A 15020-nucleotide genomic window follows, 5' to 3' on the forward strand; every position below is an offset into this window, starting at 1 on the left:
AGGTCTAAAGTCTGTACCTATGTTCGCTATTTTTCTCGAATGATAGCATTATTTTTAGAGGTGTCATTTTTTTTCGGTTAGGACATTAGTGTCGAACAGAATTGTTAATAATTAATTATTATTAAGAATTGTTAATAATTAATTATTATTAACAATTATATAATTAATAATTAATTATTATTAACAATTATATAATTAATAATTAATTATTATTAACAATTCTGTCTGTAATAATTAATTATTGCTTTAATTGTTTTGAAGGACAACATTTAAGGTCACGTCACTGACATGCGACATGGTTATGAATTGCGACTGGCGACGCGCATCGGCTTACGAGGCAAATATGCACATTGTATGTAGTTTTCACTTTCCAATCCCAGTTACTGCCTATTTAACAGACAGTTTTTAAAGTTAAGTACAAAAATCGATATAGCTTGATTTTATTTTAGGATAAAAACTTATGGTTTTTAGCTGTTAGACCAGTGAATTAATATTATCGATTTATGAAACAGACTAAAATAGTCAATGTTAGTTAGTTTTTTGTTATAAACTCGCTTTACGGCTATGGGTTGTAGCCATTTTGATATCAGACGTTTCTAAGTGCATGCGGCGGGCTGCGCAGGCGCCGTCGCGGTGGGCGCTCGCGGGGAGTGAGCGGGCGGGGGGGCGGCGAGGGCTAAGGCGAGGCGTTCGAGGCGGCGACGAAGAGGCAAGAGGCGCGGCGCGTGGGACAGAGCTCCAAGCGCGGCCTCGACTGCCTCGCAGCGACGGCGACGCTCACCTTCATCACAGCACTCTATCTCCTGCAGTGAGTATTGGAAATGAGCAGTGGCAATAATTCTTAAGCATAAAAGTTATTTCATCATCATCATCATCATTAATGGCCCACTACAGGGCACGGGTCTCCGCTTAGAATAAGAAGGGTTTAGGATTGGTAGACTTCACACGTCCTTCAGAACATGGAGATCTTTACAGCATGCCGGTTTCCTCACGATGTTTTCTATCACCGTTTTGCTTAAATTAAATTTAAACAAGTTATTTGACTGATGCTAAATTTCTTTCCCAAAATTTACAACTTACTTTAAGTACACATAAAGTACAAAGATAAAAAATTTACACATTAAGTACAAAGATAAAAAATTTTGACATTCCCAAAATGCATAATAGATAACCAAATAGTGTAAACTTATTTATTATTTACTTTATTAAAAGAAAGAAAATAAGTTTGACTAGAAGTTTAAAAACCGTTCAGAAATACATTTAAAAAGAATTAAAAGAGTAATAAAATTTATTTCAATAAATGGAAAAGACAAACGTTACATTAAAGAGATAATAATTAAAAAAATTGCTACTAACTTGTTCAATTAAATCTATTTCGTCCTCTTCACCGCGTTGTGCCAGTTGACTTTTTAGAACCTGTCAAATACAAGACACTGTTATGACACGTAGTATAGGCTGTTTGTCCATTGCAACCGATAGCGACAACCGATATGTATATAAAAAAAAATGTAAAACATTTTTGAGTCGAATATTTTGTTAGAATTTGTTACATGCTTTCGATGCTCTCACTCTGACTGATGATCATGGCTAACTATGTTCAAATATAGTTTTCCCAACATGAGAACATTTGGTAATTTATTTTTACAATTTGTTACAAATATTAACTCTTAACATTTTATAACTGTAGCCTTAGTACAAGATTAGTTTTCAAGAGGAACAGTTTTCTGATTTTTGTTTTGCAAACGTTTTGTCAAATGCCCGAGCTTTAGTGCAGTGCAAAATCCATTTTACTCCAATCTTCAAGTATTTCCATACTAGAAAACGACTGGCTTTTACTTTGTACTAAGGCTACAGAACTTCAGCAGCACCATTAATCGCGTTTACGCATGCGAGCAAATCGGTCCGACAAAAACAGTCCCACGGAGTTTTTTCAATCGTCTCGATCTAGCAGTACCACGGATCGAATATATAGCCAAAACACGGTGACCAGTTTGTTGGCTTGGATAAACAATCATGCATTTGGATGGTCGGCAATGCAAATTCCTATAAACATGTGTCGGTTGTTGTATCGGTTGCATTACACAGACAGCCTTTAATTAAAAAATGTTAGGGCTATATATTAATGCCCAAAGCGCAAATTCTATGTTCGACTATTCCTTACTTATTGATATTGCATAATATAAAATATGCTGCACTGAGTCCAAAAAAAAACATTAAATAATGATTGCAGATTTTATTATATGATGTATTTATGATACATTCTGTAAAAGCTAAAATTATGTAACTATTGATTTATAACAACAGAACTATTTTACTTAAATTAATTTAACTAATTCTAATTTTCAATTGTCTAAACAGCAAGCATTGAATACATTTTGGCATAGTGATAGTTTTCAGCTTTTACATCTATCAAAAACAAAACTACCTACAACAAAGATGTAGTGTATATTGAATAATATATTTATAATTTTTGTATCATTATTAAATTAATACATTATTTTAATTTTTTTTGTTGCATTATATATCCAGCTTCAGCAGCCATCACGCAGCATTGGAGCGGTGAGGTGGGCTTTTGCTCTTTAACCTTCTCTCCCATGTGTAAGAAGGCCTATGCCCGCCTATGTCTAATGATGAATATTATCCAGCGCGAAGGACCACATTTTGAATGTATAACACAAATTGGATGGTAATTTTATCAATATCAATATTTATGTAGTGTAATTTTGGACTCAGATTCTACTTTTTTAAAACAACACGTGTTATTAACATAATATAACTTAATCACAACAGAGCTCAGCCAATTAATGCAATATTTACATCTTCCCAGTTATATACAATATACATAGTGCTGGAGGTCGCGAGTCAACGCGCCGGGATGAAGCTATGTATGTGGCAGTCACGTCTGTGTTCTCTCTCATAATATATTACAAACATTAAATAATTTTATACGTTTTAAAAAATACAGATACTCTGTACTAATCTGTATAATTTGAATAGGTTAATAATAATATATATACAAATTATTTAAAAAACGTTCCATGTGTGGGAGCCTTCTTAATTATAGTATTTATTCTGATTTTTAGTTTAGTTAGTATTATTTATAAATTTAAATTTTTATTTCCTAAAGTTTTTGGCCACACCCTCAGTCGTTTTTCTCGCACATTCCAGTCCGACTTTTGTAAACCGTTTGCGTGAGAGACGGAGTCTTAGTAATAGGCCTACTTGAAATAAAACATATTCGATAAATGCTGGTCCCGAATTCCATAAGCAAAAACACGGCGCAGATCAAGCAAAAACTTCGCAATCACTTCCAAATTCACAGCACAACGCATCATATAATGTTTGTTCCAGCCATCATGTTTTTTGCTCGCTTCTGAATTCCGCCTACTGCATATCTTCCACTATGTACTGCCCTCGGTTGTTCTTTGCTACACACACACACACACACATACACACACACACACACACACACACACACACAAACACACACTCACACACGCACACACGTACGCACGCACGCACACACGCGTGCACGCACACAATTATTACTATTATACTACAGGTATGTGTTTAGGTTTATCTTCCCCTCAATATTTATGTATACAATTTTTTTCCACGCATTTCGCCTTCTTAATTTATTTTTTTCTATTTATACAAGAGAGAGATAGCACAGAACGCAACGTAGATGTGCATATAAAAGCTGATATTGTATTAAGAGTGGGTATTAACCTTTGCATTTTATTCTTGACTCGAGATCGCCAAACAGGCCCTGAATGGTGTAAATACCTGTTTCACATCAAATCAGTTAACGGCACTAACGCTACTCACTACGTTGACAGTATTGGATGTAAACAAAATTATTTTTGGTATAAGTATTTTCATACATAAATTGAAAATATTTAACTATTCTTAAACATAAAGTTTACTATTTTTGTAAGAAAGTATAATAAAATCTGTCATGAATATTTAGTTCGTAGTTTAAATTTCAGTATGATTGGGCCCTACTTATAATATATATTGTCCATTGCAATATACCTAAAAAATATAAATATTGTGAAGTTTTATTACTTAATCTTATTAAAGCTGCCAGTAAACACATTGCAAATTAGGAGAATAATATAGAATGTATTAGTATATTCTTAATAATGGCCAAGTTTTTTTTTAAATATGTCTTTGAGGTTTTTATGTAGAAAATTTAATTGAGAATCTTCGTTACTGTCCGGTTCATTCAACTTAATAAATATTAACTGTCTTTTTAAAAACCAATAAAATGCAACTTACTTCTATAGAGTGCTGGTATTGCTCCATGAGGTTCTTGCACGCGTCTAATTCAGCAAGTTTTTTCACCACCACGTCCGCTACATTTTTCTCTGTCACTTCGATTTTATCCCTGGCGGAAAAATAAAACTTTTTTCAATTTAACTGTTAATTTATCGTGTTAATTATAATATAGTACGATGAGATATGTAGTACACAAGATTTTTCGAGTACTAAAACACTAACGCCATAGTATGATTAACTTTTTTCTTAAACTTTTTTTAAAAGCTCAAGATTTTACAATAATTTGCTGCTACGTTTGACGGAGGCAATGTTATTTCGTACTAACTGTGCCCGAGCACATTAATGCGGCTTTGCGGCAGAGAGATGAGCATAGCTGGAAGTACTCCTCATATGTACTTAAATAACACTCGAATAAAGAATCTTCTACTGGTTAACTGATGATAAGATTACACTTGAGACGACAATCGTAACTGATAGAACGGAATGACGGGTTCTAGGTTGGTCGCGCTTGAATATAACTTACACTCGTAAGCTTTATTGATGTACTAATACAGATATCCTTATCGCTAGCGATCTCCTCCAGACAACCTTTAGTTGAAGAAACATATTAGAGAAAGAAGAAAAGACTACAAAACAAAAAGTTACTACTAAGCTATTTTTGATGTAAAATTAATGAATAACATAAAAACGGTTCTTTCCGTACCTGAGTGCGTGCGCCAACGCAGCTGTGGGTGTGTCGGGGGCTCTTGAGCCGGGACTGTTGGCGGCTTGTGCTGCGGCTGCCAACGCACGTAGTAAATCCGCAAGTCGTAGGTCCAACGCCAACACACGTTCTAATAGTGCGCCGCGCGCCGCCTCCTCCGCCTCGGCCTCCCAACGTTGGCGCGCTGCGATGGCGGCGGAGAGGTTGCGGAGGGAGTCCCGCTCTGACATCGACTGCGACTCCGCTGAGCCTTCGCCTTCCGCTTCTATAAATTAACGCAGAACTATAGATATAACTTTGTACAGTAGATACGATCTATCTCAGTTGGCTAGACTGAAGTAAATCACGAACGACTGCGCTGATAGTTTTTAACCGACTTATGAATTCGGTTGTTTTTCTTTATGCATCGGGCATAACTCCGTCATTCATAGACCGTTTCGCTTAATTCTATTTTTCCGAAATGATCCCATTTATATTTTATATAGATCTGATGAAGAGTTCCGGAGACAGACAATAGAACTCTTCAGAAAATTACAGCATATTCACCACAACTACTTTCGCACAAATATGCATTTTTTACACAACATAACATCATCACGTCTGTACCCTCGAAAATATTACGTAATTAGTATGTCGGGATATACTCAGTACTACAGTTACAGTGGAGTTACTGTAGGACATATTATTAAATTTATTTTATTTAGTAGCTTGATTTATGATTTAGAAAATGTATCAACTTTTTAGTTAGTTAAATTATTATCGAAGTTTACCCCCGTTAAAAATTTATTTCTATCATTTATTTATTTATTTTTTTTTTTTTTAATTATTAACAATGCTTATTATTATTATTATTATTACCTCCGTTTATTATTACACATATATTATTTGGATATTATTTCCACCTGTGCTCTGAGAGTTGATAAAGCTGTGGGAGAAGATAATTTTTTATCCTTTACCCAGGAATATAGTTTTCTCCTGCCCATGCTAGTCGTGTACAACCGGTATACGGCATTGCAACAATGCTGCATTGCGGCAGAAATATACATGGTTGTAGTACTTCTCCGGACGAGCTCTGCCACAAAAAGCTCTTATTCAATGCAAAGAAAGAATAGCTTAATTAATATTTTGCCACACATAATTGACGGTGAGGTTACTTTTTAACATGTTATTTTTGCGAACGTCGCGGATACTTCTGCCCCGCCTAGGTTGTGCGGCGTGATGAACCAGACACTACATGATAAAAGTGGTCCTTCGAGCCAGATTTAAGTAGCAATGTAGTTAAGGAAATCTGACCTTTATCGCCTTCTCCGCAAGACTCCCTTTCCGGTGATAGCTCTTCACCGCTCCAGGCGCCTGCGCCTTCAGCACCTGACCACCATTCCTCCGCACATTCTAGCAAAAGTATTTTTTTAAATTACATGTGCTAATTTCTATTAGCGCGTTAAAGAGTAAAAAAGATTGTAAGATTCAAAAAAGTCGTTTTTACTTCAAGCACACGGGTATTTGGAGGGGAAATAGGAAGAAAGTTTGGCAAATTTTGAAAATATTCATATCCGAACTGAACATTTGTAACATAAAGCGAGGATCATTAAGTCTACTAAGTACTACGATGTTTCGCGTGTTTCGATCCTCGTTATGGCTAACTTAAAACGATGTTTCTCGTGTTTCGATCCTCGTTATGGCTAACTTAAAACGATGTTAATAGTGTTTCGATCCTCGTTGTGTCTTATTTACAACGATATTTGTGTTTCGATCCTCGTTAAGTCTAATTTACAACGATGTTTGTGTTTCGATCCTCGTTAAGTCTAATTTACAACGATGTTTATAGTGTTTCGATCCTCGTTGTGTCTTATTTACAACGATGTTTATAGTGTTTCGGACCTCGTTGTGTCTTATTTACAACGATATTTGTGTTTCGATCCTCGTTAAGTCTAATTTACAACGATGTTTATAGTGTTTCGATCCTCGTTGTGTCTTATTTACAACGATATTTGTGTTTCGATCCTCGTTAAGTCTAATTTACAACGATGTTTATAGTGTTTCGATCCTCGTTGTGTCTTATTTACAACGATATTTGTGTTTCGATCCTCGTTAAGTCTAATTTACAACGATGTTTATAGTGTTTCGATCCTCGTTGTGTCTTATTTACAACGATATTTATGTTTCGATCCTCGTTAAGTCTAATTTACAACGATGTTTATAGTGTTTCGATCCTCGTTGTGTCTTATTTACAACGATATTTGTGTTTCTATCCTCGTTAAGTCTAATTTACAACGATGTTTATATTGTTTCGATCGCCGTTGTGTATTATTTACAACGATATTTAAAGTGTTTCTAATCTCGTTAATTCTAATTTAAAAATGATGTTTAAAGTGTTTCATCCTCTTTGTGGTGATACCCGGTTGTGTAAAGATAACTTGCTAGCAATATTAGTTATTTGTACCTGGATCTGTAACTAGACACGGTTCCGTCTCCGAGTCGAGCAAGTCAGCTGAGTTGTCGTTGTCGTCGGACACACGGGAGCGCTCGTCGTCATGGGCGTAGTGTGTGTTATGGGCATTGTGGGTTAGAGGGGCGGCGGAGGCTGCGGATCGCAGGGCACGGGCCACTGCGCCGAGTAGTCCTCCGCGGGTGTCTTCCTCTGGGGACAGAGTCTCGCCGCTGTCGCTGCGACTGTGTCAAATACAAATAAGACAACATTAATTTCATGCATATCCTTTATTTAACACTCAGAATTACGTACTGAAAGAAAATCAGTAAAGAAAAATCTTATTACAATATTAAGGATTACATGTATGATAAAAAAGCTTGGGTATGAATTGCTCTTACTTCATAGCTCAAGAGATGGTGATATAAAAAAAAACCTGGCTAAGTTTGTTGTGGGCTCTTCTTAGACCAGGGCGCGTATGGAACCCTCCTAGCTTTAGTTTTAAGTTAACGAATGCAGTTATCACCATCACTAACATTCGTGTAACATGTTAAATGAATGCTTTATAAGTGCCTGTAATAAGGTCTACATGAATAAAGCATTTTTGAATTTGAATTTGAATTTGAATTTTGAATTTACTAACGCCAATGAGTGTTAACACACAAAAGAGGCCAAATTAAAACCCAACCCACGATAAATAACCATACTAGTACAACTTTAAACCGGGTCAAACTAAGGGCAGTTGTGGATCACAATTACAAAGAAGCACTAACACTGCAATGAGTGTGTGTGAGTGTGTGGGGGCGTGTGTGTGTTTGTGTGCATGTGTGGGCGTGCGTGCGTATGTGTGCGTGCGTATGCGTGCGTGCGGATGGATTTGCAACTCACCTGCAATATGCCTCATTGTGATAGACGGTGGGGTGCATGGCGTGGGGTGGCAGGGCGTATGCAGCGCGCACGGCCTCTGTCAGAGCCCGCAGGCGTCGTGAGAGCGTGTCTAGTGCCGCCGCCGCACCCGCGCCCCCTTTCGCCCTCGCGCCCGCAGCCAACGCCTCCTGGCGCCGCTGCTCGCACATGCGCACCAGCTGACGGCACTCGCTGCGTCTGCGCCAAACACGTTCCAGTTACGTCATCATCATCAAAAGTAATCAACATATACTTAGTTTATGCCTCCACAAAACTATTGTATGACTTTTTTCGTTCTTTTATTGTTTTAATTAGAAAGAAAGAAAGAAAGATAGAAAATCTTTTATTTGTGTATGCACGTGCTAAAATTAAAATACAACTTATCCTAAAAACACCAATAAAAATTATTTATTTATTTATTGTTTATACTCTTTATTTGTACACCACTCAGAAAAAAGAGACAAAAAAAAGAACCAATACATGAAGAATGAAGCAGGATACAAAAGGCCTTAGGCCTTACTTAGCCTTATCGCTAAGTAGCGATCTCTGCCAGGCAACTTAAGGATTTTTTTTTCCTTATAATTTTTTTTTATATTTTTCTTCAAGGTCCGTATAGCAATGAGACAAGTTTTTAAACGTGTCTCATTGTAATATGGACCTTTAAAAAAGTAAATCGATACTGCAATGTTTCCTACTAGATGGCGCCAATGTCGCTATAAGACTTTTGTAAAAGGCATATATACAGATTTCTGCATCGACGGTAGGAGACCCGTAGCTTGATTGGTAAAGCGCTCAGGCCGCGATTGCCAGAGAGTCGCAGATTTTATTTTAAATTGATAAAATACAACTCATACCTGCGCTCTAGCTCGATATTCAGACGTGCTATTTCGGCCTCTGCATCACGTAAGGAGTCACTTAACGCGCCGGTCTCCGCGGCGAGGAAGTCTTGCATTTCGGCTGCTTCACGTTCCGCCTCACTTAATCGCGCTTGTAGCACCCTCGAGGTCTCCCGAGCATTGCATGCCTCCTGTAACAACGTATACTTTGAGTATACCTCTCTACCGACCGAAATTAATATTCAATCTAATCCAAAATCGATCGATGATTATTTGTTTATGCAGATTTCATTAGTACGTACGTAAGTCGTACTAAGGGTACTGATATGCCTGGGCAAAAGAAGATGGAGTAATAGGACAAGGCGATGTGAACGCACCGCATGTAATTTGTCGCAGTGCTCCCGCAACGCGTCGATGTCGCCGCGTTGTCGCGTCGCCAGCTGGCCGGCCGAACGTAGTTGCTCCTCCAATACTCGCAAGCAGCCGTCTGCGTTGGCACCGGCGCCTAAAACCATTAAGTCATAAAGATTTTAAACTAAAATTTCTTGGTTAATCAATATTCCTAATAATATCTAGATATAAACTTAAAATTTAAAAAGAACTCCGATTCTCAACATAGTGCACATTATTTCGATATTGTCGGAGTTGTGAAATACTTATACGTAAACCGCCATTATGTGGCGGCGGCCATTTTGGACCGATTTTCATAAAACATAGCTAAGAACAGTCTCGAATATGTTACCCTTCAAACAAAAAAAAATAAAATCATAATTGGTTCATCCGGACGGGAAATACGTTGCCACAGACAGACACTCAAACACACAACAAATACACACAGATTCGTCAAACTTATAACATGGTGGTTAAATAGGTGTATACCGCAGTCACGTCTTGATGCAAGCATGAGGACATAAGAATGGCGGTAGGTACTAACCCCAGACGAGCTCTGTCACAAAACTCTACTACTAATAATTTATAAAATTCATACCAGCACCGGCGAGCTCCAAAAGTCGTTGCGAGTTTCTCTCTAGCTCCGATATTGCAGCCAATCTAGCAGCGCGTTCTGCAGCTAGTTGCGCTTCCACGTGCAACCTTCTCTCGCGCTCCTCTGTCGCCGCCGCCTCGGCCACTGCCGCCGCTGCGACAAGTCGCGCGATATCCGTGTCACGAGCACTAGCTTGCACTCCACGGTGACATCGCGTTACGTCGATGCGGCTGAAAATAGTACATTATTGCAGCGACTAGCATAAGATGCATCGATGGAAGAACTTGTTTTTTTTTTGTCAATTCTCAAGCCAGTTCGAAGTTTAAATAAATTTTTTGTTAAGTTCCTTGGTTGCCATGTTAGGGAGTAAACGATTGTTCCATTTTTAAGTGATTACGACAGGTATGAATTTATTTATCCGCTAAACCACGACCACAATCATTTTCATACAACTTTTGCCAGCCGCTGCTCGCATCTATTTGGATAGTACAGTCATTTAGATTTAGTTCGGAGCAGGTTGTGAAAATAATGCCCAAATTTCCAAGCATGTTCGAAAAATAATATTTAACCATATCAGAAGCCTGTTAAGAGTATGTTTTATCACCTACTGACAAGTGTCTTCGGTACTTTATTTCAAGTAACACAGACAAAATGTTATGTGAATAAGCTGTCCGACACACCGACACACTTCAGCACGACTAGCATGGGCAGAAGACATTTTTATCCGGGGCGAGGACAAAATATTATCTTCTCCATTAGCTTTATTAAATCAACGAGGACGTTATTTCCACAAATAATGTCCAAATAATGTTCAACTTCTCTCATTCCATATTGCCGTGTTTTAGAAGGTGGACAAAAGTTTTATCTCCTGCTTAGTCGTCTTGGAGGTGTAAAAGGCTCTAAAAATTTAACTAGCAATTAATAAATACCTTTCTATATTTGGCACGATTCCCGCTAGAGCGGATTCTATATCGGTCCCGACCATAACAGTCTGGGAAACTTTCTCAGCGTATATTCTTACGCGAGTTTTAGTTGCGGATCTTGATGAGGCAGATCGCGATACTGTGGGTCTCCTGGATGACGGTGGTGTAGTTTCATGTTTGGGGGAAGACTCTGGTTCAACATCTCGCCTCCTTCGTGGCAACGTTCCATATTTATCGGCAGCCACTCTTGTGGCAGACACGTCTGGAGCGGTCGACAATCGCTGCCCGTTGGTGGGCCACTTTTTCTCGTCGACTGGAGAGTTTGGCGTTCTACATCTAGCTGTAGAAGTTTTTGTAGGTTTGGCACGTAAAGCTGGACTTTCACGGACTAGATTAGGAAGATCGGTTGTTGGCCTTATTCGGGGTTTGGGTGTCAGGGGTCGGGGTTTTTCTGGGGGTGTAGGTTTTTCTCTACTTCTCGCGCGCTCACGTGTTGCTAGATTAGGTCCACGCGGTGCCGTGACTGGTCGTGGCGTTGATGAACCTACTGGGGAACTTCTTTTTGGCTCCGCTACGGTGACGTTAACTCGTCGTCGGGGTCGAGGCGGAGCACCTGCGAGCGAAGAGCTTTCTGACCCGCAACCCGAACCACAGGAAACCACACTTGAAGCGCAGGACCGAGATCCACCTCCACTACTGAGCGCTCGTCCACACCCTTCTACTCCACTGTCGCTGCCCGCAGCTCCGAGCACTAATTCATCACCAGCCGGTAAGCTATCTAGATCGCATATTGAGCGCACTTCATCGATCGCTTCACACAAACCGTTCTCTACGAATGACTCCTTAAAATCTACACTTTCACTTTTACAGTTTTGAAATGACTCTACGATTATATCACTTTCTTCTTTAATTGTTGCGATAGTATTATCACCATTTTCATTAACTTTATTACACACGGGTTTTTGTTCTTCATGATTATTCAGTTCAGCGACTTCAGAACTAGACGGTGCGGCACTAACTTCGACGGTATTGTTCGTATTTTCTTCTTCCATGACGTGTTTTCAAGTCACATGATCTGGAACGAAAATAAACGTTAAAATGAAAAATTGCAGTGTATTTTATATGGGTAGACGGGTGGTTTCAGTGCCAAGTAATCAGTTCGATGCAGTGGTATTGTGCGAGTAAAGCGTCCATTGTGCAGAAGCCCTCCGGCCACGGGTCGCAGTCTCTGGGGAGCTTAGATATTTCTATTGTTCTTATTCGCCTATTCTCAAACTGTTCGCCGTTTTATTGCAAGTATTTTGTAAAAGAAGTAACTTTAACCTCCGCAATTTGAATGACTATAGAAGCGGACGGTATACGTAACAATTCCATTAAAAATGTCTTTCTTCGGTTACGCCGGACAGTTTGAAAGGTTAAAGTGTACTGTATTAATTTCAGGGATGGATTTCGCGTCTGCCCTTCCTTAGGCTAATAATATAAATAAAAATAATCCCTTAATACCAGCCAGATCATGTGGTAGGTTATCAGCATTTTTATACTTGCATCAGTAATCAGCAATAAATACACATATATATTATTCATATATATGTATTATACCACCATTATCATTAACTACAAATACATATATATATGTATAATATATTTGTGTTATCCTAACTATTAAAATTAAATTGAAAAACCTAGATACAGTGACAAAGTGGCTTAGGTAAAGTAAACGGTACCTATTTTTGGTTACTAATGTATGGTACATTAAAAATCAAAAATATCTTAAAGTATATTGCAACAATGTCAAATTATAACAACTTAATCGCTATACAACTATTAAACCAAAGCAAATATATCGTTTAATGAGACGCATACCAGAGAACATTAATTCAATGCCGATAAAATAGTTGCATTATGGATGTCAGTTAATATAAACTGCACCCAGTTAAAACTGCGACTGTAGAGAGTACATGAACAAGCCTTAACTATTATAAATAGCTTTTATAGCTGCCGCGGGACTATGTGTGCAGTATGAAGGTAATAACAAAGCTCATTGTCGATACAGCCGTATGTATGACCCCTATACAAAACGGAGAGAGGAACAAAACGTTTCAACTAGCCGAAATACTCAGTCTCGCGAGTTGCGACATTCATTCAAATCAGTAGATCGGCTGAGATATATATTACAAGGAAAAATTAATTCCTTCATCAACGCATTACGGCTTACTTTACGGCTTTTAGGCAGTCCACTACGCTGCCCAAGTGCGATATTAGCAGTTTTCAGGCTCTTGAGAATTTGGCATTACAGTTATATTTAGCTCTTCGGTTTCGGAATATTGTACCGGAACGCTAAATCGCGTACCGGCACATATTTGTGGGTAGGGTGGTATCTAGCCATGGCCAAAGCCTACCATCGGACTAGGCCAGGAAAAAAATCAGAATAAAAATTCAAATTTCCCACACCGTGAATCGAACCCAGGAATTCCCATTCCTAAGACCACAACGCTCATCACTACGCCAGGGATGTCGTAAAAATTACTGTCGATACAGCATTATGACCCCTATTTAGGCATCATACAAAACAGCAAGGCACAGAACGTTCCCACGAGGCGTAGCACTCAGAGTTGCGACACTCATTCACATGCCGCCACTCAACATTTCTGCCACGTCGTTCGGCACATTAAGCGAGTGCTTTATTGCCATTTTGCTTGCGACAATTGCATGTTATAATTATTTCTGTGAATTGAGGAATTTCGCATAATATAAGCATCATGCAAACAATACGTATTTTTCGAATCTATATCCATAATAATATTATAATTGCGAAAGTGTGTTTGTTTGTTTGTCACCCTACATAAGCAATCAATCATTTTGTTTATTGGCATAGCTGAAAAGACTGAGAGTAACAGAGTAACGTAGGCTATTTTATATCCCAGTAAAACAAATGGTTCTCACGGGATTTGAAAAAAAAACAGTAATAAAAGCGGAAGAAGATCTAGAACAACAACTGGTAATTAAATAATTGAATATGTATCGCTCACGACCGATGGTCACGATAGACTAAAACTACTTTTTTAACATCACAGATGAACGTGACACTAATTAATTCACCAATAAAAGAACTATATAAATATATATATACTACTAATCTCTTTATGTATCGCGATGATTGTATAAAGTAGAATCATATTAATTTCACATTGTTGTATGTGTCCGAACGAAGGTCGCGTCACTCGTAAGACAAGCACTCACTCGTAATAAGGTATAATGCGAATTTTAAGGACTCCTTTGTGCAACTATGGCACCAAATCAATAGGATCTCTGTGTCTAGTCCATAAGGATTCCAGTTGTATACATTTTTCGATATGAATAAAATAAAAATTAAAAAATTAAAAAAATTGGAAAATGTTTTACCTACCTACTTATTATGGGATTTAAAATTTTCAATTCATCAATGTTTCTCTAGAAACAATATTATATATGAAGTCTATTATTTGTATAAGAATAATGGAAAAGCGATGCAAGTTTCCCTGGAAGTAGAAGTAGTGGAAGCCTCTAATGTAATGTCTGAAGTCTATAATGCAGTGTAACGTGATACTCAAGTTTGTCTACGACTTTGTGAAGCTCATGTCTTACATGTATAAACTTTATGTACATCGTAACTTTATCATGCTTGAACAAAATGAAATATTGGTGTTAACACACGGCTCCTAAAACCACATCTTAAATATCTTTAGACACCGTCTGGACCCTAGGTTTTATCGCAGGACTTTCCATTATACCCCTATGTGAATCAATGATGCATTACAAGTTTTTATCAACATCAATCAATTACTACTGATAATGTTAAAGCTTTCGATAATGAAATTAGAAAACCACTGCATTAAAGTGCTTTTAATAAGAAGGCATAATTTATTACTATGCCGCCATCACCTGTTTTTGTATCATAGAAAACAGAATTATAGAGAAA

General features: G+C 38.0%; 1 protein-coding gene across 3 annotated transcripts in view; it reads right to left on the reverse strand.

Moving 5' to 3' along the window:
- Nucleotides 1-251: 251 nt before the first annotated feature.
- LOC120624687 (rootletin) overlaps nucleotides 252-15020 on the reverse strand; it is a 93243-nt gene continuing 78474 nt past the window's right edge. For all 3 annotated transcript variants that reach the window (XM_039891362.1, XM_039891361.1, XM_039891363.1), the window contains exons 2-12: nucleotides 11069-12137; nucleotides 10143-10369; nucleotides 9532-9659; nucleotides 9173-9345; nucleotides 8301-8516; nucleotides 7428-7657; nucleotides 6278-6376; nucleotides 4985-5249; nucleotides 4282-4390; nucleotides 1357-1416; nucleotides 252-803 (exon numbers count right to left, since the gene is read on the reverse strand). In XM_039891362.1, coding sequence (XP_039747296.1) covers nucleotides 597-803; nucleotides 1357-1416; nucleotides 4282-4390; nucleotides 4985-5249; nucleotides 6278-6376; nucleotides 7428-7657; nucleotides 8301-8516; nucleotides 9173-9345; nucleotides 9532-9659; nucleotides 10143-10369; nucleotides 11069-12114 — 2760 coding nt within the window. In that variant the 5' untranslated portion in view covers nucleotides 12115-12137 and the 3' untranslated portion in view covers nucleotides 252-596. The remainder of the gene's footprint in view (nucleotides 804-1356; nucleotides 1417-4281; nucleotides 4391-4984; nucleotides 5250-6277; nucleotides 6377-7427; nucleotides 7658-8300; nucleotides 8517-9172; nucleotides 9346-9531; nucleotides 9660-10142; nucleotides 10370-11068; nucleotides 12138-15020) is intronic.

Source organism: Pararge aegeria, chromosome 6 (assembly GCF_905163445.1).
Source record: "Pararge aegeria chromosome 6, ilParAegt1.1, whole genome shotgun sequence".
Lineage (NCBI taxonomy): Eukaryota > Metazoa > Arthropoda > Insecta > Lepidoptera > Nymphalidae > Pararge > Pararge aegeria.